Here is a 27,585-nt window from a genome sequence, read left to right on the forward strand (position 1 = left end):
TTTATGACCTTGGGCGGAAGATAAATTACGAGAAGCATTTGCAGCCAACCAGGGGACGTTGACTGTGATTTTATGTTGCAGCGAACGTAAAGGATTACCGCGTGTACCCGAAATTTCATTTCGCACCCGGTACATTTCGAAAGACGGACACTGAAATTTGCAAGACTATCGAAGAAACAACGCGGTCGTTTAATCGCGCGAGAAAGAGGTCTCGTTATGTTAATGAGATTTTCGTGCGGCTAATAAGCGCGTCAATCGGAAGAAAAGGCGCCCGCGTTCAGCCGCCGAGTCCGCAGGAGAACGACACGGAAACGAGTTCGCCCGTTTCCGAGAGAAGGGGTAACCGCGACTCGATAGAGTGGCAAATGCGAAGAGAAATAGAGCGAATAGGTGGGACGATCGTATGGCGAAAAAGGCGACCGGTGAAAGGCAACTCGGGAGAAAGAGAAGAGAAGAGTCGTGGCAGGCGCGTAGATTGGCAGCTGCAGACGGAAATAGAGGCACCCGGAGCACGGATCGAGCGACAGGTACGCTCGATTGCCGGACAGACAGAGAGGGAGGAAAAAATTAAGAGCAACGAGGAGTTGAGAGCAAAGAGGACAGCGGATCGAAGTACGCGCCACGTCGCGACCTGCCAATTCATGGCCGCGTCGCAAATATCGCACTCGATCGCTGAACGCATCGACATCGAGATAACGCGAATTATCGCGCCGCCAGTCTGTCGTTGGTTTCGTTCACTTGTAAAGCAAACGGTTCCGCTCGACCTAAGCGCAGCGACGCGTTTCGGGGGCAAGGAATCGCCTTTCAAGAAAGGGTCAATAATTTCGCGATTACGTAACCAGATGTCAAATCGATCGGTGGGACAGGATCAGATTAACGCAGTTCTTAGGTAAATCTCAAAATTCAACACTATTCTCAAATTTCGAGCGAAACTAACTTGGAGTGCAGGAACTCCTAACGTAAGCTCTGAACTCGATATATCACGTAGTTATCGAGCAATTGTTAATAGAAATCATCAATCAGTCAATAGAAATGCATTTTAACAGAGTAACATATAGCGGGTTTGAAAACAGAGGGTTTTAATTTTATGCTTCTTACTGAAACAGGAAAACTATATTCAAGAACCGTATTAAAATTGGCACGAAATTATATCGAAATGTGACAAAGCAAATTTATTAATTTTTGTAAAACTGTTCACACAGTTTTTTTCTAAATGCTAATGAAGAAATAGGTTCACTTGCAAATTTTCTAGGAAGCTACGCGAAACAGCCGATATGGCGATATCGCACAATAGATATGTTCAGACATATCAATAATGAGCGATGATTCATTCGAATACACTAGTTTATTTAATGGTAATTTTGTAAAAAAAATAAATCGATATACGAAAAAGAAAATGCACAATTGTTTGAAATTTATACCAAGTTTGATTCGTATTAATCCCGGCTTTGATTCACTTATTCTTGTTAAGTAATTTCCGCGAGTTTGACGGATTTCCTTTGATAATTATGAATTCTAGAAATAAAATGTCGCAGTTTTATTGAATTTTCCAATGGCATATTGTACATATTTGAAATAAATTTTTACTACCATACTCTTAACAAAGATATTATTATGCAATTTACAAAGTAAAATTTATTTAACGTTATAACATCTGTTAAACGAACTTATATGTCCGTCCTTACATTTTGCTTTTAATAATACTTTCCGCTTTATAACTTACATTAAACAAAACGCTACGAATGGCGACGTTGTCAGGTCCGCTACTTTAATTAATTACGTTAGTCAGTTTAATATTCTATTTTTTTTTTTTTTATCGCAATTACTTATATTAACGTTTTAAAAACGAATATAGATGATGGTAAAAATGATTACTTTTACTTCCATAGTATCATAACATTTTTATATTTATTATTTATTAACGAACTTCAATTTGACTGAAATAATCGGTCAAGAACTAGCCAAGAACGTGCGTCGACGCACCGCTGTTACTCCCCACGATCCGAAACTAATTTTGCAACCCGCAATTTGCGTTAAACCAGCGATTGGGATACGAACGTCGAGTGAAAAATTGGTTCGTAAATGGACGAAGAAGGCGAATCGTTTTCGCGGCGATAGCAAATATCGATGGCTGAAAAAAAAATCGGCTAAATAGAAACTCGGCTAAAAACTTTAACGTCACAACGTGGAATACGCTGAACCGGTTATTTACGCGGCTTTAATTAAGTCACACGGAGAGCCTCTTGCGAGCATAATATTATTCCGCAGCTGATACTATCGGTTATTCGAAAGGTGGGTAAAACGTAGAGAAGACAGTGCGGTCGACCTGAATCGTTTGGGGTATTCGTAGAATCATTGTAATTAAACGTAAACAGAGCTGTGGCCGTATGCGCGTGAGAGAAAGATAGGGGAAAAGAAAAAGAGAGAGAGAGAGAGAGAGAGAGAAACGTTGAAGAACTGTCAGTAATTGCTAGACCAAAGAGCAAAGATAAAATAGTGTTTCTTTACGAAGTAAGAGATGACGGGAGGTTCACAGGTGATTCCGTGCATAGGGATATTCAGAAATTCCGGTAAAATTCTTAATGTAATTACGTAGGATCAAAATGAAAAGGGAGAAAGATACGTTCGATACGTCTCCGTAATTCCGTCAAAGAGGAGAAAACTTGTAACCTCTTTCGAGTGTTCTCTACGTAACCTTACAACTGCTTCTCGTTTCACTCGTTAAAATTGCGAACCGACCAGCGATCTCTTTTTGACTCGATATTTCCAACCGACGTCGAAGACTAATCTAAAAAATGAATTCGGTACTTTTCATTTGAAAATGGACAAAGACTCGTTTACCTGGAATCCCGTTAGGAATTCAACGTGGCTACGTGCTCGTAAAAATTAATGGATCTCCTAGAGACAAAAAAATTCGCGTAATATCCCGAAGCTCTGTAGACCTTTCTCTAATCGGAAGAAAAGACACCAGTTCGCAGGAGAATATAAATGCTTCCGGTCATTCTAAATTTATCTACGATCGCTTTCGGGAACAAAATAATCAATTTCCTTTCAACGCTACCTACACATCTTGGCGCGTACTTTACGATCAAATGAAGAGGCCTTTCACATTTCCAGAGACAGTTACCAAGACTGTTTTTGTTCCGCGTCGCTCGATCCGTCTCGTAATAATCTGCCTCAGTGACGACCTGTAACGTCCGGCCTTTATTTCCGGCTCGTTCGTTCCACCATCTTCCTCGTTACCTCATCATTGCCGCAATGTTACGTTACACGTGCGCGAGTGTTCGTTCCCGTTCACCGCGTACGCCCACATCTATTGTGTCGCGCGTGTTCGAATAATTCGCGACGACCGAGACGCTCCGTTTATCGAACCGACTTCAGTCATTAACACCGCTGCCGTGGAAACACCGCTCGTTGCCTTTGAATATTTATATACAGACTATCAACACGTACCATGGCTCTATTTGTCATTCCTTATCGCCATTTCTGTCCTCCAGCTACGTCGTGTTTTGCTTGCCAGCGAATTCTCGATCAACCCAAACGACCGTCGAAACACGCCGCCAAGACGAAGAATCGAACGTGTCGGTGGATGTTTCGATCGGTCGTTGATTTCGGGTTCCCGCACCCGGTTCGATAAACGAGGTGTTTAGGATGTTGGCCTTATTAGCGCGGTTAATTCGGCGAAATGAGAGAGTGGGCAAAAGGACAGGGCAAAACCGTTTGAATCGCGCATCGGTTAAGCCGAGAATGATTGCCTCTAATTCCTAGCCAGCAGAGTAACAAGAAACTTCCTAATGCTTTCAACATGTTCGCTGCTGGTCGGTATCAGAGCTGACTCGCGGTAGTCGGTTTTTGTAGGGTGCGCACCGTGGGAGCCGGTTGCCTGCTGCCTCGAATCTCCATCGCGTAAACGAAACGGTCCCTCCTCTTCGATTAGAGGTCCGACCAAATTCAAAAGCCATCGGTGCACGGGATACGACGCTGCAAGCTTCATTAGCGGCGAATTCGATACGTCGCTCGGTACCAGACCGCTGCGTCTCTGATAGACGCGCGTTTTACCGACGAATCAGTGACGATAATATTTGCCGGGAAGTTATCCAGCGAAATTAACAACTCGGACTCCGAGCATCGCACTCGACGTTGCATCGTCCATCAGCTGTACTCTGATTTGCTACACTTTTGCACTATACGACTCCGAGTGGATTACTCTTCGCTAACGCAACCTGTTCATTCGCTGGATCGCGTTTAACCGCGACACCGAGAGGCGCAACGAAATTCGCCGTGTAGTTAGCGACGTCCTAAGTTAAAGCGTCGTCTAGAGACATCGGTTGATACTATGAATTCCGCGGCGGCTGTTTCAGCTTTACTACGATAGCCATCGAATCACGGGCAAGATGCAGCGAGACGAATTTAAGAGAGTAACATGTCGCTTTATTGCGAGAACAACGATAATGCGATGGCTAGGCATCCGACAGCTGTGACCACGACGACGACGTTACATATCTTCTTTTAAATTCGCGTAATCTGGTCGGTGGAATAATTTCGCTAGACATCGCACCACGTGCGACCGCGTGGCAACTTTGCCAGAGTTTCGTAGTTTTCTACGAGTACCAGCTTCCGCGGCTGATATTTACATAAAATATCAATGATAGAATCAACTTGATCAAAGCGATGGATGCAAATATGGAGAAAGGCAATTTCACGAGATAATCGCACAGTCGGCCTCCCGCCACCCTTTCCTTTCCCTCCTAGTTGCCGAGTTTCGTCGTATTTAGAGATCCCCACCATTGCCACGCCAAATAAAAGAGATGTTCCCTGGTTTCACACACACCGTTGCCTGTATATGTTCGTGCGTTTGGAACCTTAATAAACGTACTTTCGTCATGGCCGTGTATAGAAACACGATCTGAAATTAAATGCGAGAGAATGCAATTTCTCGACGCATTCCCCGTGGATCTATCGCGCGCTGCGTGAATTCCCTTTTATCGAAGAACCGCGTCTAGAGAGCGCACCTCGATGCTCGAGCGTCGCGAGTATCCTTCGCGGAGATGCGACTCGACGCGATGGGATGGAAATGCGCGGCAAACGAGTATATACATAGCCGTAAAGCGTAGAGGGACAAAAGAAAGTCAGGAGGTAAGGGAGGAGAAAAGCAGGGAAATGGGACGCATAGCGAAAGCAAGGGTTGGCAGCGGAGAGCGGAGGTCGAAAGGAGAACGGCGAGCTCCGACGCGACAAACTTCGAACAAGTCGAGCAGTCTGAAATCGAATGGAGTTTCGGAGACTTAGCAGAGTGAAAAATTGCAGGAGCAACTTTCACGATGCTCTGAGACCCATTAAGCGGCTCAACAAGTACGGTTCCAGTAACCGTTTTGTCCATGGACTTTGAATCGAGCCAGAGAGCGAGAAAGTGAGACTACGTGCGCGCTGTATTGGAAAAAGAAAGCAATGCAAAACGGCGCAGAGGTGGTATGGTCGAAGGGAAAATTGTTTGTCGGAATGGCGGAACGGGAGCTCCCCAAGGGGAAGAGTCCAGGCAAAAAACACCAACTAGGAAATACGCTGGTAAAGGAGCCAAATGCGACGATATCGCCCGTGCCTTTTAACCGAATGTTGGCGCGCCGTGTCATTTCCAACATTTTTTTCAGCCGGTTCTTACTGCGAACACGCCGGTTTAACGGAATGCGGAACTGTCGATTCTGCTTTTCGTTCAAATCAGCGTATCGACGACTTCGCTTGGACGACGAGTCGGATTAATTAGCTTTCTCAGGTTACAAGCGAGATACCGTTTCCCGCTTTCTGATTTTTCCCGATTTCCTCAGAAAGCGGAGAATGATCTCGTCCCGACTTCCTGCTTCGAGTGAACGATCAAATATTTCCAAACATCGTGTTGGGAATATCTGTGGGAAGACAAATATCAAAGCTACTCGACGTCGCGCGATTATTCTTCTCGATGAATATCAGATTTTCCTTCGTTTCTTCGATGTTTGATCAACGGGAGCTGCAGCGCGTTTCGACGATCCGCGTCCCACGGCGACAATAACTCTATTGTTTTTAATCCTTATGCGGAACTCATTAAGAGAGGCGATCTTTGCGATTCGCTTTCATAGAAATAGATTGCATTGTTAGCGGTATTTCCCTTTGGCCATCTTCAACCGGTGCCTTGCTCCACGATCTTTTTCAATTTCATTGAAACCTCCGGCTGCAAGTTGAATTTTTTACAGAACCAAGAATCAACGGTATCTGCTAATTTGTAACTTGTCCATAGTTGAACTCGGTAACGAGTTCGGACGCAAACGGAATTTATTTAAATAGAGGTGGTCTTGGGAAAATGGCAACGAAGCGGAGGAGCGAATGAAAGAGCGTACGGAAAAAGCTGGAAACGGGAAAGCAAGAGCGATCGCGAGGTGGCGGATAAACTGCAGAAATCTAAAAGAAGACAGGAACACTCTAATTACTCTTTATGTATTCGAATGCCGTAGTATTCGTAATTAAGCAGAGATTTTCGGACAAGTCCGATTCTGCCAGAGGTAAACTAACTATGAAAATAGTAGGGTGGAAAGGGGAATAGACCAACTGCGTTAGAGTACGAAAGTTATGGAAAGAAAGTCACTTACTCGTGAAACGTGAAAGCGAACACGAACGAACAAAGCGAGTGGTGTTCGTCATTTTTTCGATGCCCTAGTCCGTTCTGCTCTAGTAGTCTAATTCGGTTTAGCTTTCCCCTCTCTCCGACCAGCATCATTCTTTTTCGCGAGATTTTCTTCGAAGAAAAGTTTCGGCAGGTATACTTTGCGAAGACGTGCTGGAAAACTTTAGTTTTATTTCGTTTGTCGTATAAAAAACCTGCGAGTTCGATCAATTTCTCGTCGAATTCTCTTATTTCAGTGTAGCTCTTTCAAACAGTCGCTTTCGCATCACGTAACACGACCTACACGTCCGTCTAATTATTTCTTTACTCATTTCTTCGCACTTTTCGATGTAACGCGAGTAGTAGATCGAAGAAACGTATACGGTTCCTGTCCTATGTACTTCCTGTTCCGGTATTTCCGTCGCTTCACCGAGAGCTCGATCGTGCGTCGCCGAGCTTTTCCATGTTTTACGCTCTAATTGGTTCATTTTCAAATTTTTTCTCGCTTCCGCTCTCGTACAAGCGTGTATAACCGCAGAGCCGAGAAATTTCGTAATAAACGCAAATCCTTGTTAAAGGGCGCGCGCGCAGCCCAAGGTGCCGTAAATTTTCGACAGCTTTAAAGGCAAACATGAAGGCTAAAAGCAGACGTAACCAAGTAAGCACAAAGTGCATACCGCGCTTTTCAGTCATCAACACTTTCGTGTTTCGTGCTGCGCCGCGTACTACGAACGCCGTAGAAACGGCGTATTTTGACCCGCTGCAAGTCCAACTTCTCTCTGCAACGACACCGTACAGGGGACCATTCTTGCTTCGTGCAAAGAGTAGGAAAGGTTAGGCTACCTAGAAATGCTCTCCGCCAAGGACACTTGTCGTTCGTGAAGCTTGGCGGATCTTCTAAGTGGAAGTCGCATCGATTAAACGCCGACCCTTCGTTCGTTTCAGATCTACCAAATTAAGAAGCGAGTCGAAATCCGAAAACGTCATCCGATCTGTCCGTTTCGGAAACGGAGAAGAAATCGGGTGTGTCGAAGATCGAGCGATTATTTCTCTTTGCATCGGTCGTCTCGATCGCTACAAGCAGCGTAATCTTTGCTAGTAGTACTTTGCGAAGCGGCTTGCAAATCGACTACGGGCCACGTTTTACCACGCACGGATCAAAAATCGAGACGAAACTCCGTGGAAACGAGGCAACAGCCACTCGAACGTTAATTACGGGACGCGCCAGTACCGTTCGATCGAACCCCGTTCTCGTACCTTTGGGTTTAGTCGGGTTCCACGTTCAACTCAAACGGAAATGATAGTCGAACAACGGCCTACTGTTTTCCCATTTATTCGGCGAACGATTGTCGTTGGCCTATGTAAATTGAAAGTGTCCGACGAACCACGACATTTTGCAATAACGCCTTCGCGACACGATAATCGAGTTATCCGTTTAAAAATGACGAACAATGCAAAATTCGGGCGTACACCGTGCAATTTTTCGATCGTGCCACGATCGTTAACCGACAACGATGTTTCCATCGAAAATGCGCTATCTGATTTGGCTTAGCTCGGAAGAATGGTAGTTAGAGGACTTCTTGCGAGCCGATTCTCGTCGGAGCTTAAAGAGATCGGAGCCAGTGAACGTTCTGCGGATGGCGCCTCGTTGATCCCGGAAATCCACGAAAAAGTCTCCACAGAGCCATAACTTTTATCCTCCAACTGCACTTTCCTACTTTTCAGATCTGGACCCGAGATAAGGAAAGCCGCGTCTTATGTTCGTTAACCTACGTTAAAGAGGACACCCGACGTTTCTTTTCTCGTTGAAACGGTTTTGCGCGATCCCGCGTTTTGTCTCGCCCGCTTTCAGAATCTTCCCTCTCCTGTTTGTTTCAAACCTGATCGAACTTTGTAAATTTTCTCTCCTCGCTTATCATCCGTTCGTTTCTCAATCGAGCATCGCGCGAGACACTCTCACGGAAAAACATTCTCCAAGAGACCTTTTCGTTCGTACCTACTTCTAACAAACGCGATATCTATGTGTGTCAGCGTTGCGAGCTCATTACGACCGCTGTGTAACTCGCGAAATACGTACCATCGTCGAACGACCGAGTGTAAATGTCTCTGTCGTACCGTGGACTCACAATCGTACGTTGGCTCGTCGCTTCCAGCATTGAACTCACTCTGTGTAAGTGCGATAAGGACCGAGTATCCTTTGAATATTCCGTTATCGTTTATACGCATCCCTTGTCAGCAGTTTCACTGTCGGAGAAGTATAGCGTGGAGGGACGCGCGTACGCGCGGATGTACTACTAATTATACAGCTTTGTTTGTTACCGCTGACCGGTCGCTGACCAACGTTGAATAATTCGAGGTATTTCGAACGGCGCGATACTTTGCACAGAACGTAGAGGCCGGCCGGGCCGTTTAACGAGTCCGTAATCCCTAACAAAAGGGGCTTAGCGAGCGGCAAGAGCTTAAGTATCGCGGCCGTTGCTTTAACGCGATTCCTCCGCAGAATCGATGCGATAACACTGGCCGAACCAGCAATGCGGGTTAAATAAATCGATTCGATTTCAATACGCGTAACTAAACTTTAGCGAAATTCCGACTCGAGCCGTGATAAACTTTTGCTTTGGAATTCTCTCCGATCGTGGATAGATCAAACCTTTCGCGTTATTGCCATTTTTATTCAATTAGCAGACTTCAAACTTCTCGGTATGCGCGATGTTTTGCGTTAGTGAAACAACTAATTTCGAATTTCAGGCGCAACACCGATGGTTCTATGCATATTTCATTCTGTCTCTTGTTTAACGTTACGTAGAACATGAGGTCGCAATTAATAATAGACGATTATGTATATATATATACACACATATACATGTGTTTGCAAGATGTTCAAACATTCAGGCAAAACGTCACGTTGTTGATGGCCGATGTACGTTGCGGTTCGGTTGCATAAGAATTGCCAACTTTGACAAATATTCTCCAATCGATTTTCGTTTACTTCGTTTTCGTTGCTACGCACATAGAAAATGACTCGTTATTCCGTTTGAAAGACTATAAAGAACAACGTATCGTTATTCGACAAGTCGTTAAAACCGAAGCATCGATAGTGTTTGATGACGACTATTGTCCTCGTAACGTACTCTAACCAAATTCACTAGATATGGCGTGTTCTTATCGTTGGAACAACTATTATCGTTAAATATTTGAAATCATACTAGCTAGTAAAATAATTCGACCAAGGTTCGTCGGATAGCTGGCAGAGTATTTGCACGAGCGTACAGAACGACTTGATGCCGTCAGCTTAGCCCCACGGTATACAAGGAAGTACACTTAGAGCCGAAGACCAGGCTGAAGTACCGTACAAATCTTACCGCAGGGGTCGAGTTTCCGGTTCCGGGGAAGCACATCTACCACAATGGCCGAACGATGTCGCCCAAGAGCTCTATCACGACCCCTCGGGCCTCATGAAGTTATTGAATTAAGATTTTTCCTCTTACCATTTTTCCGATCACCGATAATCGATCATTAATCTCCGTTTCCTCTCTCTCAGGCACATTCGTGTCGTTTAACCGTTCGCAAACCACGGCACCGAAGGTACCGCCGCGTTATCAACTTAGCCACGATAATCATTCCTGCTGATCCGAAGGGAAACGTTCCGGTAGCTCGTGATCTTTCTCAAGTTTATTTTAGCAAACGACGCTGACGGTGGTTCGGTTGAATCGCACGCTCGTGGCGACGTCTCAAACTTGCTCGAAGAAAATTATTAAATGTTTACGGTAGACGGTAGATACGCGTAGGAGGATGGATGATATTTCAGGAATCGTAGAGTCGGAAGATCAACAGACGCGGCAAAGCAAGTTGGCGAGCTTTATTTCAGTGGAAAATAAGCGAAATAAGCGAAACGTTCCGGGAACCGCAGCAGCAGGAAGCGAATACAGCGTTGCCCGCGATTCCGCGGGGTTAGGTTTAGGCTGATAGAGAATTCAGCTGGCAAAAAGTTTTACAGCATAGACAAGAGAAAGCGGTGAAACGCCACTCCAGCTTTCCTACGCGACAGTTTGCTTATTTAAGCTCGGCTCAGGCAAAGCTCTCAAACTCGCTAGAACGCGGGTAAAGAAGGATGGAACATGGAACGACAGGCTCGACGAACGTTGCAGTTTGCCAATCGTAAGATCGAACTTCCAACTTAGCTACTCCACGTTCTAGCTACCGCAATCTTTGGCCTGCGTGTACGTCAGTCTCTATTCACCGTGTAAATTCACCTTTCTCCGAATTGTATTCATCATATATCCACGCTGTTGCGCGAGTAGTATCGATTCGCTATCGATTCTATCGTCGCTCAAAGTCCTCGCAAACGCACCTGTCTTCTTTGAACGCGCAAACCAGTATTAACGATCAAAGTTATTTCGTTCGCAGTACGAAATCAAATTTCAAAGTTGTTAAAACACGTTTTGGAAGGAGTTTCGTTGTAACCGAGGTTACGATCATGCTCGCGGGATAAATTTCACGCCATCGATGCGGGAAAATTAAAAACTGCGAAAGAGGCGACACATCGTCGGTGCGTTGCCCTTATGAAATCCTCTGCTCGTCCGTTCTCTCGCTTCCATGTCGAGCGTCACAGCTACCCCGAAGCAACAAAAGTTGTATAAAACAAATACCACAAGCTCGCGGCGATGAAAGCGTTAACGGCGCATGCGAAACTTTTCGACCCTTTAGTTTTGACCGATCCGAGGATCGCGAAAGGTCTGGTTCGTCGACGTTTAGTATCTGCCTCTGTGTGTATTCGCCGCAAATTTTCTCTTCCTTCTGTCGTAGCTTCTCCTTCTCCGTCCACCGAAAATGGATTCTCGTAATTCCGCAAAGCTTCTTTCTCCATCCATTATCGCGGCCCAGCCAAGTCGGCGGAAAGATAAACGGAGCGCGGTTAATATATCCGAGAATGTGAAAATTACAGTTCCTTAGTTTACTCAATCATGAGCGAGAGAAAAGTCTATTGTCTTTGCTTAACGACAGCGAATCCCTTTACGTCCGTTAGGAAAGCTTCTCGTGTAGCGCGTATTATTTTGAAGAAAAATGTCGTCGAGACGAGGGGCTGACTACTATTCGATCGTATCATCTACTTCTCGCCCGCTTGCGTGATTACTAAAACGAGAGAGAGAGAGAGAGAGAAAAAAAACAGAAAATATTCATCGTCACGAAGTGACGCCATCGTAATTCTGAAATTCCGTATATTCACGCAGCGAAGACAATAATTATCGATCGAGCAATTTATTTAACGTACCATTAGGTAATGAAATAATATTAGTAGAGACAGACATCGAGTATTCGATTTACGTAATTCCCGTGTAAAAGGGAATAGCTGAAAGCGTAATTTACCTCGTAGATGACGGATTATCCGCGGACGAGATGCGATCGCGACGTCGAACTCGTAGATTCGCGATTCTGCGAGTTTTTATATGATGTCATCGCCATTTTCTGCGATGGGGTCGACACTAAAACCGAGCACGCGTATAAAAGTTAGCGAACATTACCGGTGCATCGCACGCGCCACGTTATATTCGGTAGGAAAAAATCGAGGGCTATTTGTAGTAGCCGCGCTGCGTCAACTGTCTCACCTTAATGCTCGTAACGTGCTCCACTAAAGCGGACGAGCGTAGTGTAAAATACGGATGAGACGCGTATATTCGCGCTTCATACCACCTACACCTGTTCATGGATATAACTAGCAGCCGTTCTCTGCTACTTCGTTGCTGTCGTTGTCGTTGGCAGGCGAAACCGTGGCGCAAGGTGAAACGATCGCGCTTCAAAAATCAAAAGCAGCCAACAGATTCATGAAATTTCCCTTCGAATGCTCTCAAATCAAGCTGTTTTCGGATTCGTCTGTCTATTAACTCTCATTTTGCCCGAGTCTCGTCGAGCATCTGTAAATTTGATTTTCAAAAGTCTTCGCAGTTTCGTTCGTTCGCTGGTTCTCTGGGAAATGTACCGCGTGCAAAACGTGTCGCTCGAACGTTCGTCGTCCGCGGACAAAGCGAAACGTACGAAAGAAACACGCGTCGTCGCATCACGCTGCATCGGATCTTACAGAGTCATTTGCATATTTAACGATGAAGCGAAGGTGCGCTAAACGACCAGTTTCGATTATACTCGCGAACAATGGTATACGCGCGCTGCCGCAGATACGCCAGATCATCGACGATCGAGCTGCTGACTATCGGTTCGAAATATCCTTCATTTCGGAAAACGAAAATGTTTACCGATGTATCTCGTTAACGGCGACGATACCGAGGAGACAGTGTAATCAGCGATCGCGTATCGCGTTTGATCTTCGAAGCTGATATCGAAAGGGTTTAACGCGTAGTTGCGTCGCCTTGTAATTTTCTATTAACGAGCCCGACCCTTGATTATTATCAGAGAGACGGATCGATAAATGTGATCGAATGAATCGGTAGGTGCGTTCGAGTGTGCTAAAAGGCGAAGAAACGAGAAACGATCGTAATTCTGCTAACTGGATGCGCTGCGTTACGTATGGTCGTCCGCAAAATTTACAGCACTTACTGTCGCTATTAATTAGTTAATCGTTAGATCGTGAAACATTGGTTCGTCGAAACAAGACGCATCGATGCGTCATCGGGGATATTCGACAGGAACGATGATTATCGTTGGAATGGAAAGGCAAAACCATACGGTATCGATTCCTGTGAACGGATCCCTGCTGTTTGTCGAACAAGCAATCCGGAGAAAGAACACAATGGGGAGCGTATTCCTGTTTGACAAGATGGAAATACGTTGCGTAAATACGTTCGTCATCGAACAGCCAGCACGGAGAAACGGTCATCGAGAATCGTCAGCGAGTAAAATACTCGTAAAGATCCGCGTGTGCTGCAAAAATGAAAGAGAGATACCAGTTGCTAGGAAACCGGCACATTCGTTGCGTCCCCTCGCAACGAAAGATTAATGAACGTATTAATAGTTGGCAACTTGGCAACGATTTTTCTGCTTCTGCTGCCGCAAAAGCTTAGTTGTTTTATGGGACAACGTTACCGCCAGGAGACGCGACGCGACGTTTTCGTCCCGATGATCCGCAGCAAGAAATCGAGTCCAAGCGAACCACTTAAGAGATGACCGTAGAAAGAAACGTAGCTCGCGTTCGCGGTGAAAAGATGAGATGTATGAAGCTGTAGGTGCGAACGAAGCGAAGAAAAGCGTTTCAACGACTATGGAAGCGCGTAACGAGTAACCGGAAAATTGCAATTTCGTCGCGAAGATAGTTACGACGTTAATAATAAACTCGCGCGATTCCTCTTTTCCTCGACAATGCGATCTTGCTGCGCGCTATTTCAATTTACAGGAACAAATACCGGCGCGAATTACATTTCGGTTGTTTCTGCTCGACGCCGTTGGCCGCATTTCGATTCACCGAAAAATCCATAAGACAAAATTTATTGGAGAAGTTGGTTGTGTCACGTCGGTTGGTTCGCGGTAGTCGCGACAACCGGAAAAAAGCCGGAAGCCCCATTGTCCGGCGATGCAGCGAGTTTCCCGCGAAATATGATTTTTGCTCAACCAACTGTACGCAACGTGCGTCCGAACAATGCGGATTCACGGATCCACGACGGGTCCGAGGATTCTTCGCTTCGTCAGCGTGCAAATCCGTTTGCAGATTGCCGCCGGTGAATGGTGTCGTTCGAGCGTTCGTGCGTGCAGACTACGGATTCGGCTAACCGCGTAATTAGCGACCGCCGATCCGAGATTTCACCGAGAAAATTTCCAACGATACACGCGATACGTCGCTAAATCGATCGATTCGTTTCGCGAACGTAGGAAGAAATGAAACTTACAGTAAGAAATTTTAATGGAAAAACGTGGATCAGGGGCCTTGTCGTGGCGATATAAGCATCTTCGATATAAGCATCAACGTTGGTCGACGATCGTGACGCATCGACGATCGGACAAAATCGAAGCCTAAATCGGCTGGCAATGATCTCGATCGGTGTTGTCGGTGGGTAACGGATAGAGAGAGAGAGAAAGAGAGAGTTTTCAGGAGAAGAGTCAGTAAAGCGTGGAGTATAGGCACACGAAAATGCGTATTCGGTGTCGTGTACCTGCGACCAACGAATCCGGTGGCTAAGTGGAACGCTATTATCGGTTCGTACGTGTGCGTTGTCACATTATTATATTCTAGCCGCGCTTGCTGCGAAATAACCAGCGATTCACGGTTTATTAACATGGTGAACGAGCACAGGTTGCCGTTTGCGTGGACAATGTTCGACCCGTTAATAATTTCATTGCGGACATCGAATCGTTTCAACGGGTTAACCGACCGCGTTACGACACGGCGAGACCCGTGCGCATCTCGCTTTGTAGAGCTATACTTCCCGCGAAAACAGACTGCGGAAAAATAAAAACCGTGGCTCAAACGAAACAAACGCTGTTTAGAATAGAGTTTCCACCAACAAGCTTCGGTAGGCTAGCCATTCGACCAGTTTGTTTTGCAAAACTATGTCAACTAATCTTTAAACTGACAGTGAGCAATTAAATAGATAGTCAGCGGGTAGATAATTGTAAAAACTCGTACGGTACAAAGGTTGGCATACACCTGCTCGACTACGCACCACGTCTAGAAGTACTGATTAAACCATTCTTTTACAGCGTAAAAGGTCAAAGGTAGCACAATTAGCCGAACATCGTTAAACGATTGCGGTTACGGGACAAACCAAACGAACGAGGAAGATTGACACGCGCGATAATCATCCTCCGTGCATCGATAAGAATCCTCTCGTGCAACTTGCTACATCACGTGTCGTGGGAAGTACGCAGCAGCGGCGACAAAGAAGACGACGACGATGATCTTGACCTTCGTTAAGCGTTGAATCAGAAAATCAACCCATCGAAAAAAAATCACGGAGATTTTCCTACGTAGGAGGTGATTCGCGTGCGCCTTTGCCGTGCCGGGGAAAACTACGACGGGGTGGGAGATGAATTATAAAGAGACGTTCTACGGTGAGAGGTATTACAGTTACATTTTGCTCGCATGCAGCTACGACACCGAGGGGCAAGTACGACCTTCCATCGTGTCACGCGTATCTCGTGTGGTTATACTTATCAAACCGAAATTGTGTGTAGCGATCCAGCCAATCACACGGTGCATACCTCGATCAATTCCTCACTTACGATTTAAGGTATAACGACAAACGTGATCGATAATACGGCAAGTTACGAGACTTACGAGAGAAGTAAAATTGGAAACGATTGTTGGATAATTGGCACAACGACAATCGCTGATGACAGAGTATCGTTCGTCGGTCGTCGTTGTTCAGGATCGACGAAGAGCAGCGTGATAAAAGATTCTCGCGCAACTGTTCTCGTCCGATTCCCGTGGTGCACGGTTTCGCGGGAACGATAAACAATGAAATATTACTAAATCGCGGTTACTGTCGCCCAAAGGCTTTCGCGAAACAACTGGATGTTAGAATAATCTTTGTATCTTACGCAGTGTTGGGAAAGTACATTTTAATAACAATCGTTTTCGCGCATATTTTTTCTGCTTTATTTCTTCAGCTATTAATTCCATTGGTACGCGTTGGAAATTCAGCGGCGTTAATTAGAGCTAAATTAATTAACGCAGCTCGGTTTGTTATGTCTGTATTAATTCCGTCTCGCTAATTAATGCAAATATTTATTTCCATCCAAGTTTTTAATATACTTAATTTTCCCGCGCGATTATGTAAACGGTATCAAACGTATACGGGACCATTCCCCCGTGTGTTTCCGCGCGAAAGTCGACGCGGGTTTGAAACGCGCGATCGAGTTGATTTCAGCGGTGCGTCCCTGACTCGGATCGACAAAAACCGGAGTCTCGTCGAGACACGAATACCTGAGCGCACGCGGAACGCCTACCAGCGATCAGCCACCGTGAGCAAATCGATCTCTCGACGCGAACATTCACGAGTCATTAACGAATCTTTCGCCGCAGCACTCTGCTCTACTACCATCCATTCGCTAGTTGGTCGGTTCGCTCGATTCCGTTTCGCTTTTCCCTTGGAGAATCGTCGCGTAACACGGTAGGGCTTCCGATCCCGATCGATTCAATTAAATCGTTCGCCGGTTATCGATCGTTCCTTTTACTCCAACTACGCGCACAATAACCCCTGTTTCGTTCTTCGCAGAATGTCGTACAACGTGTCAGTCTCGGCGGCCTGTCCGGTACCATATCTCGGACCAAGCCTCGCGCAGACCTGTCCAGGATCTCAGTTTCTGACATTCATGACCCTTCTGGACACGTTCGTCCGCGCCAAAGATGAAATCTCTCACCTCTGCGAACGAGTCAGACCTATCGATCCGGCCGAATACTACTACGATTTTATCGTCATCGGCGGTGAGTATACTCGATAACTCGACGATCGTGCACGTCGTTCTACAATATGCTCGATAATTTCAGTCGAGCCGGCTCTAAAATTTTCGCACATTCCACTCAAAATACTGCAACGAAAGCAAGTGGCTTTCGCTGAATGATTAACATCGCGATTGTGTTTGTACTCGATTATTTACTAACGGCCACTTTCTCATCGTTTAGATGCAAACAGCCTAATATCGTAATAGATTAACGAAGGGGAAACTTTTATTCTAGCAAACAGGAACTAATCGGCCGTGTCCAAACGCGTTTAATTAAACTCGTTACTCGATATTCTCCATAGAAGAAATGAAATTTTCATAAAGCGTTCACCGGCTACTACTACAGGGTTGTGGAAATTCGTTGTACCGCCAGTGTATCCAGCGTTTCACTGGACGTTCAACGTTCTAAAACGATATTCGTTGCAACGAAATTCGCGACAATCCCTCTATCCTTTCCTATGCACGCGATTGATTATTCGCTTTGCGAATCGTAGGACAACTCGAGTAAACGTATGCCATTTAACCGCAACTCGTCCCATTTGAATCTGCCTGATGTGTCCCGATTGAGATTACAATTGGAAAGTTATCCGTTCGCCCGGCCTGTCTCAGCAAGCGTAACCAGCACGTGTTGTTTCTGTGTTATATGCAATCTCGAATAAAGTATGCTAGGCATTAATTCGTATATTTGTATACGTGCGCGTTCACTCAACAATCATTCGCTAATCTTTATTAGTTTGTTTTTACGTCTTTAATTAACGTTCGAAACAATTTGGCCGATGTACGAACATAAATCAAAATAAATAAATAGTCAGCAATCGGTATCGCCGCGACCAGAAGAAATTCGATGCAAGTTAAATAAATTGTAACGTTTCTTGTTTCTGACAGACAAAAAGAGAACGGTTAACGAAGAAAGCTTTTCCCATCGAATGCAAATGCCTTTGAATCCTGTTATGCGAGATGTATTATATTTGTTTCAAATTGATTCGTATTGGAACCGTTTCTTATAGGATGAATCGAAATTAGGTCAATAGTCTATTTACCAACGATTCAATTTAATTCGAAAGAAACGTAACGATATGGTTCTAGGTATATTTATAAGCGAACGAAACAATTTCCCCGACCCAACGCAAAGTTGGGTATTATGGGTTTAAAGAATATCTTGGCTACGTCGTACGTTGTAAAACCGGTCGGAGTAAACAGAAGCTTGGTAGAAAATAACAAAGTTTGATTAATCTTTTTTACAGCGAGGTATTATACCGTTGAAAGGAAGATACAACCAGAGGTATATATATATATAATCTAGGAAATGTAAAAATCAAAGTAGGAAAGTATCGCGAAGAGTAATAAAAGTGAGCGGTAGCAAGAAACAAACGGTATCTTAACGTTTTCTAAACAGCTGTAATTAGTAAACTTTGGCGACAAGTTAACTCATTACGAGCGAAACAAATGACTGTGTAACTTGTCTTGGTATGTTTAACAGGCTAAGGAAGACAGAGGAGCAGGTTGAGCTTTGCGGTGAGAGGAAAAAAAAGCTGTAATTGGATATTTCACGAGGCGGTTGGCAAAACGGTCGCGTAAATCCGTGGCGCTAGTTCGCGGTTACCATTGCATCGTTCCGTCGGTTTGACGCTCCGAAATAATTCTCCTTGTTTCTCCTTCGCTCGTTACGTTTCTTGGCCCAAACGTTTAAACACGCGCAACGTGGATCGCCAGACGAATCGAAACTCGAGTCTTCCTTTTTCTTCATTCGCAGTCGATTCGACGGCATCGGTTAAAAAAGGAAAATCTCTCCTTCCTACTCGGAAAATCGAACCTTGACATGTATTTACGATTATTGGATATCGTCGAGCATAATTACCGTCATTATCGTATCCGATAGCATTTTTTAACGCTAAGTGCTTATCTACGTAGCCATGTAATCAAGAAAAACGATGTTAAAGTGTAAACAACGATTGACCACTTATTTGTATTGTTTGTTTTCTAATTGTGTAATTCTGCTCATGACTCGTGTGGAACGGCAAAATTGTTGCCCCGATATATAATTCGCGAAAACGAAAAACTGATGTTGCGATAGCTTATCGATAGCATCGAAAGAGAGTAATGAAAAAGTTGGCTTCGCTCGTACGTCCGAAACAGCAAAACGAGCGTGAAAACCCACATAATTATATTTAAAGCAAATGCGCTTAGAGGCTGCATTAAACGAATACATCGTTCTTCCTATGCATATTTCAGAACGTTCGGGACTGGAGAAGCGATCGAACTATATCGCGTCGGTACACCGGATCGAGAAACATTTTCAATCTCGGCAAACGGGCATACGCGTGGAGGTCAAACAAAATTATCGCAAATTCGAGCGCTGCAGTGGTGCTGGTTCGATCGTAATTCGTCGATTATCGCGAACGAAGCAACGCCGAAAATTCGATTCGATGGCTTAGATGCGATCGTCGATCGTTTAGATGCGATATTAATACGAACTGTTATTCGTTCGATGAACTAGCGCGATTAGCGTGTTAATAATTTGATTTCGTACGCCATCGTCGATCTCTTGGACGAGCCACGCCGTCTATCACGTTCATCGTCTATGCTCGGCGTTACACGCGATTAGACTTTACTGCGACCTATGCCATTGGCAATGACGAACCAACCGATCGAGTTCATTTGCGGCTGCAATTAGACGTATTTATAATTTGGAAGATGGACTGTCTCGAAGAAGACAGGTGACCGAAAGCTCGAAGACAAGGTTCGACGAAAGTTTTTATCGATTACCGCGATATTTCCGTTACATAAATCGGATATGTAGAAGATCGATCGTTTCCGAAGATGCAGCGATTAAGACTAGAAAGATGTTGCGGCAACGCTCGATCGCCGATGACGAAATGGACGAATCACGAACACTCGTCTGGGGATATACAGGCGGGTCGCGACAACGATGGTAAAATATGCATTTCGCTAGGTCGCGTACCGCAAAATATTTTATAGTCGGCCGAGCCCGCATTTGCATAATCTCGCCGAATATTCAGCGTATCGCACGATGAAAACGTTATTTTCTCGGTGACACTTTTCCTCGATTATACGCAATTTTTCACGTTCCTTTTTGCCCCTGGCCATCGATGCGCGGCTACGTGCAGATTAGTGTGAAATTCCTGTTCGTCGTACAGCTTCGTTCAAAAGCCGATCGAACTTGTCTCTCGATGGTCGCTGCACGCAAATATCCGTGGAATAACGTCTTTGAACGTTGCGCGACTTTTTATTCAACGACGTGGCTTTACATAAGGTAGATAGAAACGTCTTGACCGAACGGATAAAGCGTCTGCACGGTGGCGGGATATCACAGAACGATAAGCCATACCGTCGCGTCGGGGAGAAATGAGCAGGGGCTATAAAGATACAAATCGACGAGCGGAATAAGCAGCCCGGGTCTCTTTATACGCGGATAGACTCCAAGTTGCCGTTGGAACGTAAATAACGCTGCATCGTGGCCAATGTTGGGTCATGTAGGAAGATTCGCGTATTGTGGTAGCGAGTCGGCGGAAAGAAACCGGGAGTATGCTGTACGTGTATGAGAATACGTTTCTACGCGAACATAACTTAGATCGGTACGGTTCATCCGATGCCGTGAAGACATAAAGCTGCCAGAAAATCATGGGAAATCGTGGAAACCGAAGAATAACCGAGTGCGGGGCGCTGCTTTCGATCGAGCTATTCCTTTCGGCGGCTCGGCGCGTAATAGATCGCCGTGTCGGTTATGCAACCGAGTCGGCTGTTTTTGCCCAAGCAGAACCGTTTTCACCTGCTGATCTCGTGCCGTTATAGCACTGGAGTTTGCGGAAAATGACATAGAGCTTCGGCTCTGAACACGAGAAAAACAATCTCGGCTCGTAAGAACAGGAAATTTCTTTTTCCAACACTTACTTCTTTCCCGAACGATGACGAATCCGCGAGATCGATACCCGATTTAGTCGCCAGTTTGTAAAATCAGCCGACCCAGTCGCGCGAAGTTTCTGTCTCTCCGTCCGCCAGCTGTTCCCTCGCGTCTCGTTTTCATTGTACAGTTTCTCACCGTCGAAGAATCTTTTAGACACGCGTGCGTCTACCTTCTCTCGATTAAGCGAGAAAGGTAGACAGAGTACGCGGGTCAAGAACATTAACGAACGGAGTATAGAAACGACTTATTTTCTGCGCTATTGAGCACGATCGATCGAATCAATCGAAGAATGTTCTCGAAGAAGCATCGAATACTGCAGCTATAATCGGCTATCTCTTCTGCGATTTCATCGATGGAATCAACGATGCGCTGATTAAACAGGGAACTAATTATCGCGGTTAACCTGGCTCATCGGATTGCGCGTGGCGGTTGCGTTCCTTCGGTATTCGTTAGTCGTAATACCTCTGGGCGCGTGCAACATCGTGATTATACCGGCATTTCACGAAAAAGAAAATTATATGGAAATTGTTTTGACGTAAATTACTAATTGAACGAAATTGGTTAATCATTCCCATCGATATCTTCTTTCGCGTATAAATTCCAAACTAAGAATTCGCAATTTACATAAACGAAACGAACAATCGAATGAAACGTCAGGCGATTACGCGTTTCAAAGGATCTTGAAAGCGTACGCTATCCATTCTACGAACTTTTGTTTCGATAATTAAATCTACACGAAACGACACGACGTGAAAAATCGAACCTGTGAAAAGCCTGGGGCGGGTACTATCGTTAATTAATATTAAACTCCATGAACATGTTGTTAGTCTGTTAATTACTTCGAACAGCAACGATGAGCTTGATATAATTCCGCAACAACCAAAGCTTGACGTATTAATCTTCCGAAGCGTGGGCTCATAATTACGTCTCATAAATATCTCGCTCGCTACGCGGGACTAGCGGAGCTGCGATACACATATTTCGATGTAGCCAAAGATAAAACTAGAATATTTACGTGTTATTTGCCGTAAATAGCTATATATTTACGCTAGCTCTCTCGCTTCTCCATTTTCGTCAAGGTATGTACGCTATTTTCTTTCTGATAATATATCGATTATTTTAATTTGTTTCACCTTCTGCATTTACCTATTCAGTTGCGACGATATTTTTCGAGAATTAAGATAACGAATGCGATATAAATGGACGAGTTCTCTCGAGCATTATCGCTTCTGTAAAAAAATATTCGTATCGAATATTATTTTACATACTTTCTTTGCATACGAATAACGATATTCTCGCGCGCCATCTATATGTACCGATATTGCTGTTTCAGAGGATATCTCGAATAATCTGGGCGTAATAGTTATATTAATGACTTGTGATCACAGAGAAATACGAATACGCTTACCGGTTGAGGCGAATGTGCCTTCTTTTCGCTGAGAACCGATACGCGAAAGCTGCCTATTATAAAAATGACCACTACACTTCGTGCAAACTAGCCGTTCCCTTTTTAAGATGAAAGTACTGATCCAGGTTTTTTGTCTGTACTTCTAGCTCGCTCTTTTACTTTGCCGTTACATCGACGTGCACGCGTTTACGTATGTAGAATCACGCGTCACGTGTAAGCAACGCATTGAAACACGTTTCGCTTACCGAACCACCGTACGTGAAGCATAAACGTACACGCACGGTATAATTACTTTTACCTGTTGGCGTACCATGGTCAAGGCCTTATCGAACCACTTTCCCCACGACTGGTGTACCGAGACGGATACACGGTGCTCCTTAGACTCGATCGGGCATCGTGTTTTCATCCGTGTGAAGCGAGTTTCGTACGGTCTTGATCGAGATGAAGATCTCGCTAACTGTCTAATAAATGACTTCACGGGGTTTTTTTTATCCGTAGGGGGAACAGCCGGTTCCGTTGTGGCATCTAGGCTCAGTGATATACCGGAATGGAAAGTTTTGCTGCTAGAGGCTGGGCCAGACGAACCACCTGGTACCGATATCCCCAGCATGGTCGCTATGTTTCTAGGTAGTTTGCTGTCACGTTTTGCACCGTTTATACGAGAATCAATCGGATGAAGGAGTCGGAGAAAATTAGTTTGGTCTTGTTCGAACAGGCACCGTGATCGATTGGCAGTATCGAACCGTGAACGAAGCGAACGCCTGTCTTTCGATGGGAGGATCTTGTAGCTGGCCACGAGGCAAGAACCTCGGCGGCACGTCAGTTCACAACGGTATGATGTATTCGCGAGGTCACGCCATGGACTACAACAACTGGGCAGCGATGGGTAACGAGGGATGGTCTTGGCAGGATGTAAGTCTAAAAAAGAAAAGAACGACCGATCGAAAAGGTCGCTGTTAAATAAAATTTAAGTTAAACAGATGGCGTGTGCACGCACGGACGCCGATTTACTTCTAGAAATAGTTGCGAAAATGGTATCGCGTGTAGTTAACAAGAGCTATTTACCAATAATCCGTCAGTCTGATTCACGCTAATAACCCGCAGCAAACTTAGCGCGACACACTTTTCTTTCACTCTGCGATAGGTTTTGCCGTATTTCATGTGCTCGGAGAATAACACGGAGATCAATCGAGTTGGACGGAAATACCATGCAACCGACGGATTGCTCAACGTCGAGAGGTTTCCTTGGAGGCCCGACATTTCTAAAGACATCCTCGCAGCCGCGGTCGAGAGAGGATACCCGATCACGGAGGACATTAACGGTGATCAGATCATCGGGTTCACGACCGCTCAAACGATGAGCAAGAACGGAGTTCGACAGAGCAGTTCGACCGCTTTTCTCCAACCAATTCGTTCGAGACGAAACCTTCAGGTCGTTCTGAATGCCACTGCTACGAAGATTATTATCGAAAACAGGAAGGCAGTCGGTGTTCAATACTACAAAGTTAGTGTATAGCATATACATATATCCTTTGCATACGCGTCATTAATTATGAAACGATAACGCGTATCGAGTTATCAGGTGAAAGATGTTCATTTGTTTCCTTTTCGATAATACATATCGCTGACGATTATGAAAATGGTGTAAGTAACAAGTTATTGTTCATTTGCATTTTTACGTTCGCACAAATTAAAAAGATATTTTCCATTACTTAACTCGGTATTTGGTAAGACTTATAATAAATTATAATCTTTCAATTTTTTCACTTTTATATCATTTTACAATTTCATGGAAAACTTATTCAAAAATATGATTCACGATATTACCAATGATGAATATTATTAAAAATACAAGTTAAAAATAAACAAATTTATTTATTTATAGTATATATTATTTTTATTATTATACAAATCGTAATTTTGTATAATTAATCACGAATTATTCTCTGCTTCAATAACAAAATTGTCTGTTTTGGACATTTTTAAGGGCTTTAAAATATTCACGATGAATCGCTGGCATATCGGGTAGTAGATCCATTATGCCTTTATATTTTTCTTTTGTCACTGGCCTTTCACTTGCGTATAATTGAGGTAACCGCGGATTACAATATAATTTTGGCTTTCCCCTTTTCGGTGAAAGGTTTAAAACATGAAATTCTGCTTCAGGGTGCATTGATGTTCTATAAAATGTTGTGTATATCCGAACCTTTATTTAACGACACAATGCAAACATGTTTAATTATCTTTCTCTCGCAAGTTTTCAAAATCACGCACTTACACCACTGTCAAGATCAACGTGAAACTCCTACGGATAAATACGAAAGTATATCTCCGTATCATTGGTCATTTCACAGATATTTGACAAAAATTCTTCCATAATATAGAAACAGAAATCGATACAGCACAAAATAAACGAAAATCTGTTTTTTTTTTTTTTTTTTTTGTTCCTTGACTTATGCCACTTTCATAATCACCGGCACGTACGGATGCTCATGGACCCACGTTGGTTTCCATAATTCTTTTTTTACTTTTACAACTTCAAACGCGTAACCGTTGTTCTCGACTAAATGGCAGCGACTCATTAAATACAGATTACCTTTATGTACGTATTTTCAGAATGGGGAACTTCGCGTGGCAAGAGCCTCGCGTGAGATAATCGTCTCTGGCGGGGCTGTCAACTCCCCTCAACTCTTATTGCTCTCTGGAATTGGACCAAAGGAGCATTTGGACGCCGTGAACGTGAGCGTCGTTAAAGATCTTCCAGGTAAGCGGCCGTACATCGTTCTTGTAATTTACGAACGTCTGTTACGTTGTCGATACATTTCGAGTAAAATACGATGTTTTTAGGAGTCGGTGAGAATCTACACAATCACGTGTCGTACACAGTGTCTTGGACCATAAATCAACCAAACGAATTCGACCTGAATTGGGCGGCAGCCTTGGAATACGTCTCTTTCCAAAAAGGGCCCATGGCGTCCACAGGTTTATCCCAATTAACGGGAATTCTACCTTCGAGCTACACCACTTCCGATCATCCTGATCTTCAGTTCTTTTTCGGTGGGTATCAAGCATCGTGCGCCACCACAGGGGAGGTAGGAGCTCTCATGGATGGTGGACGTCGTAGCATAAGCATATCGCCGACGAATACTCATCCCCGTAGCAAAGGTATTTTTATCGCGTCTTGCAATTTCCTGTTTTACGCTGGATTGCAAACCTACGTACGCTGTCTGCATAAACGAATCTGTTTCTCTTTCAGGAACTCTTCGGTTAGCTACCAACGATCCTCTCGCGAAACCCATAATCCATGGAAATTATTTGAACGATCCATTGGACATGGCTATCCTCCTGGAGGGAATTCAGATAGCCTTGTCGTTCGGCAACACTACCGCTATGGCGAAATATAATATGACGCTTAGTAACCAACCTCTATCTGCTTGCTCGCAGTATCTGTTCCTAAGCAACGATTACTGGAGATGTGCCATGCGCCAGGACACAGGTCCGGAGAATCATCAGGCAGGCTCCTGTAAAATGGGTCCAGCCTCAGATCCGATGGCCGTTGTAGATCCGCTATTGAGAGTACACGGTATTAAAGGGTTGCGAGTCGCCGACACGTCCATCATGCCTCAAGTATTTATCTTTTTGTTTCTTCTCTTTTGTTTCTCTCGTGATGAATATTACGTGCAGTCTGAGCAATGTATTTCGATTCGAAAGGTAACATCTGGCAACACGGGCGCTCCGGCGATCATGATCGGCGAAAGGGCAGCGGCGTTCATCAAGATGGACTGGGGTGTTAAGCCGACACAATGGTACGGGCATCGTCCATCTTCCCTATGGAAGTACTCAGCACCTCGGAAAGTCTAGCGCATAGTCACTAGCAATTTGCCATGTTTCCTAGTTCCCGTTCCACGATCGACAACTCGTTGGATCTGTTGCTTTGGGGGATCAAATACATCGACTGGGACCAGCCTATCTGGTAGTCAAGATCCTCGATCGATCTAGTCCATGATTTAGCGGGTTTCTTTCTGCAAAAGGAATTACAGTGCAGCGCTGTGCCGTGTCGTCGAGGTGCCGGCGCAATGTCACCAAAGAGACGACGCTAAAGGACGCGGAGTGCCGGCCTTTCTCCTCGAGTCGCTGCGATCCAGTCGATCGAAGCTGTGGAACGGAGAATCGACGAACACTGGCACTAGCTAATTCAACTATCGCGGATCTTGTTATTACTTTTACATTCTCCGTTCTTTCCTACGACTACTTGTTCCTGTACTTGTTCTTTCCATTTTCGCATTACGATGTTAAGCACCTATCCGAATTCGTTTAACGTGAATTTTCACTTCTTCCACGCGTTCTATTCGTAGATAAGCATCGGTTACGGATTTTCGAGATTTTATCGGATCGACGTTCAGGGTGAATGTATTTATCCAAATAACCTGCGTTATCTGGATCGATACGAAGGTAAATCGAAACAGTCTTACTATCGTCTTTCGCGATTAAGTATTATACGTACGTACGTACGTACGTACGTGAATACATACGTCGCGCACAATTATAATACCTTTCACGCGTATGCTTTCCTATTAACTATATTAAACTGAAATGGCCTTAAAGCAAAAGATTCCTCGCGTTTACGAGTGTTGCCAGTCGCACAGTCGTTTATTTCATTGTACCAACGTCGAAATAGAAACATACCAAAGAGATGTAAATCGCTGTTACCGAATTAATGTCAAGTCAATTGTACCAACAATTAGTTGTCTGAATAATAATTTTAATTTGTTTTCTTTCTGCACTCTTTGTTTTTTTTATTCACGATATTATCCTTTAATTTATCCTTATTTCACAGGTACTTTCCCTAAGCTAATATTTGTTAAATTTATTTAGCATCTAACGTGCGATCTCCGAATCCATCTTCGAATTTCCTTTAACGTATAATAATACTGATTGAGGTTGTAATTATCCTTGTTATTTATGGCTAAAAATCTAATCTAAAATCTAAAAAGCTAATGTTAGACATATATTGATACTAAGAAAAATATCATCAATGTTAACTGTTACCGGTCGTGCTTATTCTATGCTTAGAGCATAGGTCTCCCATAAGTCGGAATTACAACAAAAATCAATATTTCGAGATGAATAATATAATAAAAATAAGTAATGGGATATTAGTAATGATATAGAATAGAATAGTAGTAGAATAGTAGAAAAAGAGATAATAAACTTCACTAAAAACAACAGAACGCC

At 44.2% G+C, this 27,585-nt stretch overlaps 2 protein-coding genes across 8 annotated transcripts in view; one reads left to right on the top strand and one right to left on the bottom strand.

The window, feature by feature from the left end:
- The window catches only part of LOC100644170 (nephrin), a 253,734-nt gene that overhangs the window by 170,892 nt on the left and 55,257 nt on the right, over window positions 1-27,585 (bottom strand). The window contains exon 1 of one of the 3 annotated variants that reach the window (XM_048405777.1): window positions 8,709-9,352. The exons of 1 other annotated variant lie outside the window; for it this stretch is intronic. In XM_048405777.1, coding sequence (XP_048261734.1) covers window positions 8,709-8,787 — 79 coding nt within the window. In that variant the 5' untranslated portion in view covers window positions 8,788-9,352. Of the gene's footprint in view, window positions 1-8,708; window positions 9,353-27,585 lie in introns of those variants that run through there. One more of the 3 variants, XM_048405779.1, reaches the window with a different exon arrangement.
- LOC125385081 (glucose dehydrogenase [FAD, quinone]-like) lies at window positions 769-27,133 on the top strand. 5 transcript variants are annotated; one of them, XM_048405783.1, is made up of 10 exons: window positions 769-889; window positions 16,792-17,000; window positions 22,849-22,977; window positions 23,066-23,262; window positions 23,495-23,854; window positions 24,967-25,114; window positions 25,198-25,515; window positions 25,607-25,977; window positions 26,062-26,156; window positions 26,246-27,133. In XM_048405783.1, exons 1-10 carry the CDS (start codon window positions 843-845, stop codon window positions 26,325-26,327), a joined length of 1,956 nt encoding a protein of 651 aa, XP_048261740.1. In that variant the 5' UTR covers window positions 769-842; the 3' UTR covers window positions 26,328-27,133. The 5 variants fall into 5 exon arrangements, with proteins under 5 accessions (XP_048261740.1, XP_048261743.1, XP_048261744.1 ...); XM_048405786.1 differs by lacking the exon at window positions 769-889 and adding an exon at window positions 15,256-15,625; XM_048405787.1 differs by lacking the exon at window positions 769-889 and adding an exon at window positions 15,278-15,548.

This window comes from Bombus terrestris, chromosome 5 (genome assembly GCF_910591885.1).
Source record: "Bombus terrestris chromosome 5, iyBomTerr1.2, whole genome shotgun sequence".
In the NCBI taxonomy this organism is placed as follows: Eukaryota; Metazoa; Arthropoda; class Insecta; order Hymenoptera; family Apidae; genus Bombus; species Bombus terrestris.

What these genes read in the sequence shown, in the direction of transcription:
- LOC125385081 (XM_048405783.1), top strand. Translation starts at nt 843, where the DNA reads ATGTCAAATCGATCGGTGGGACAGGATCAGATTAACGCAGTTCTTAG. An exon ending in CGTCGTTAAAGATCTTCCAG is followed by an intron (nt 25,115 to 25,197) that starts GTAAGCGGCCGT and finishes CGATGTTTTTAG; the next exon opens with GAGTCGGTGAGAATCTACAC. An exon ending in GGTGTTAAGCCGACACAATG is followed by an intron (nt 26,157 to 26,245) that starts GTACGGGCATCG and finishes CATGTTTCCTAG; the next exon opens with TTCCCGTTCCACGATCGACA.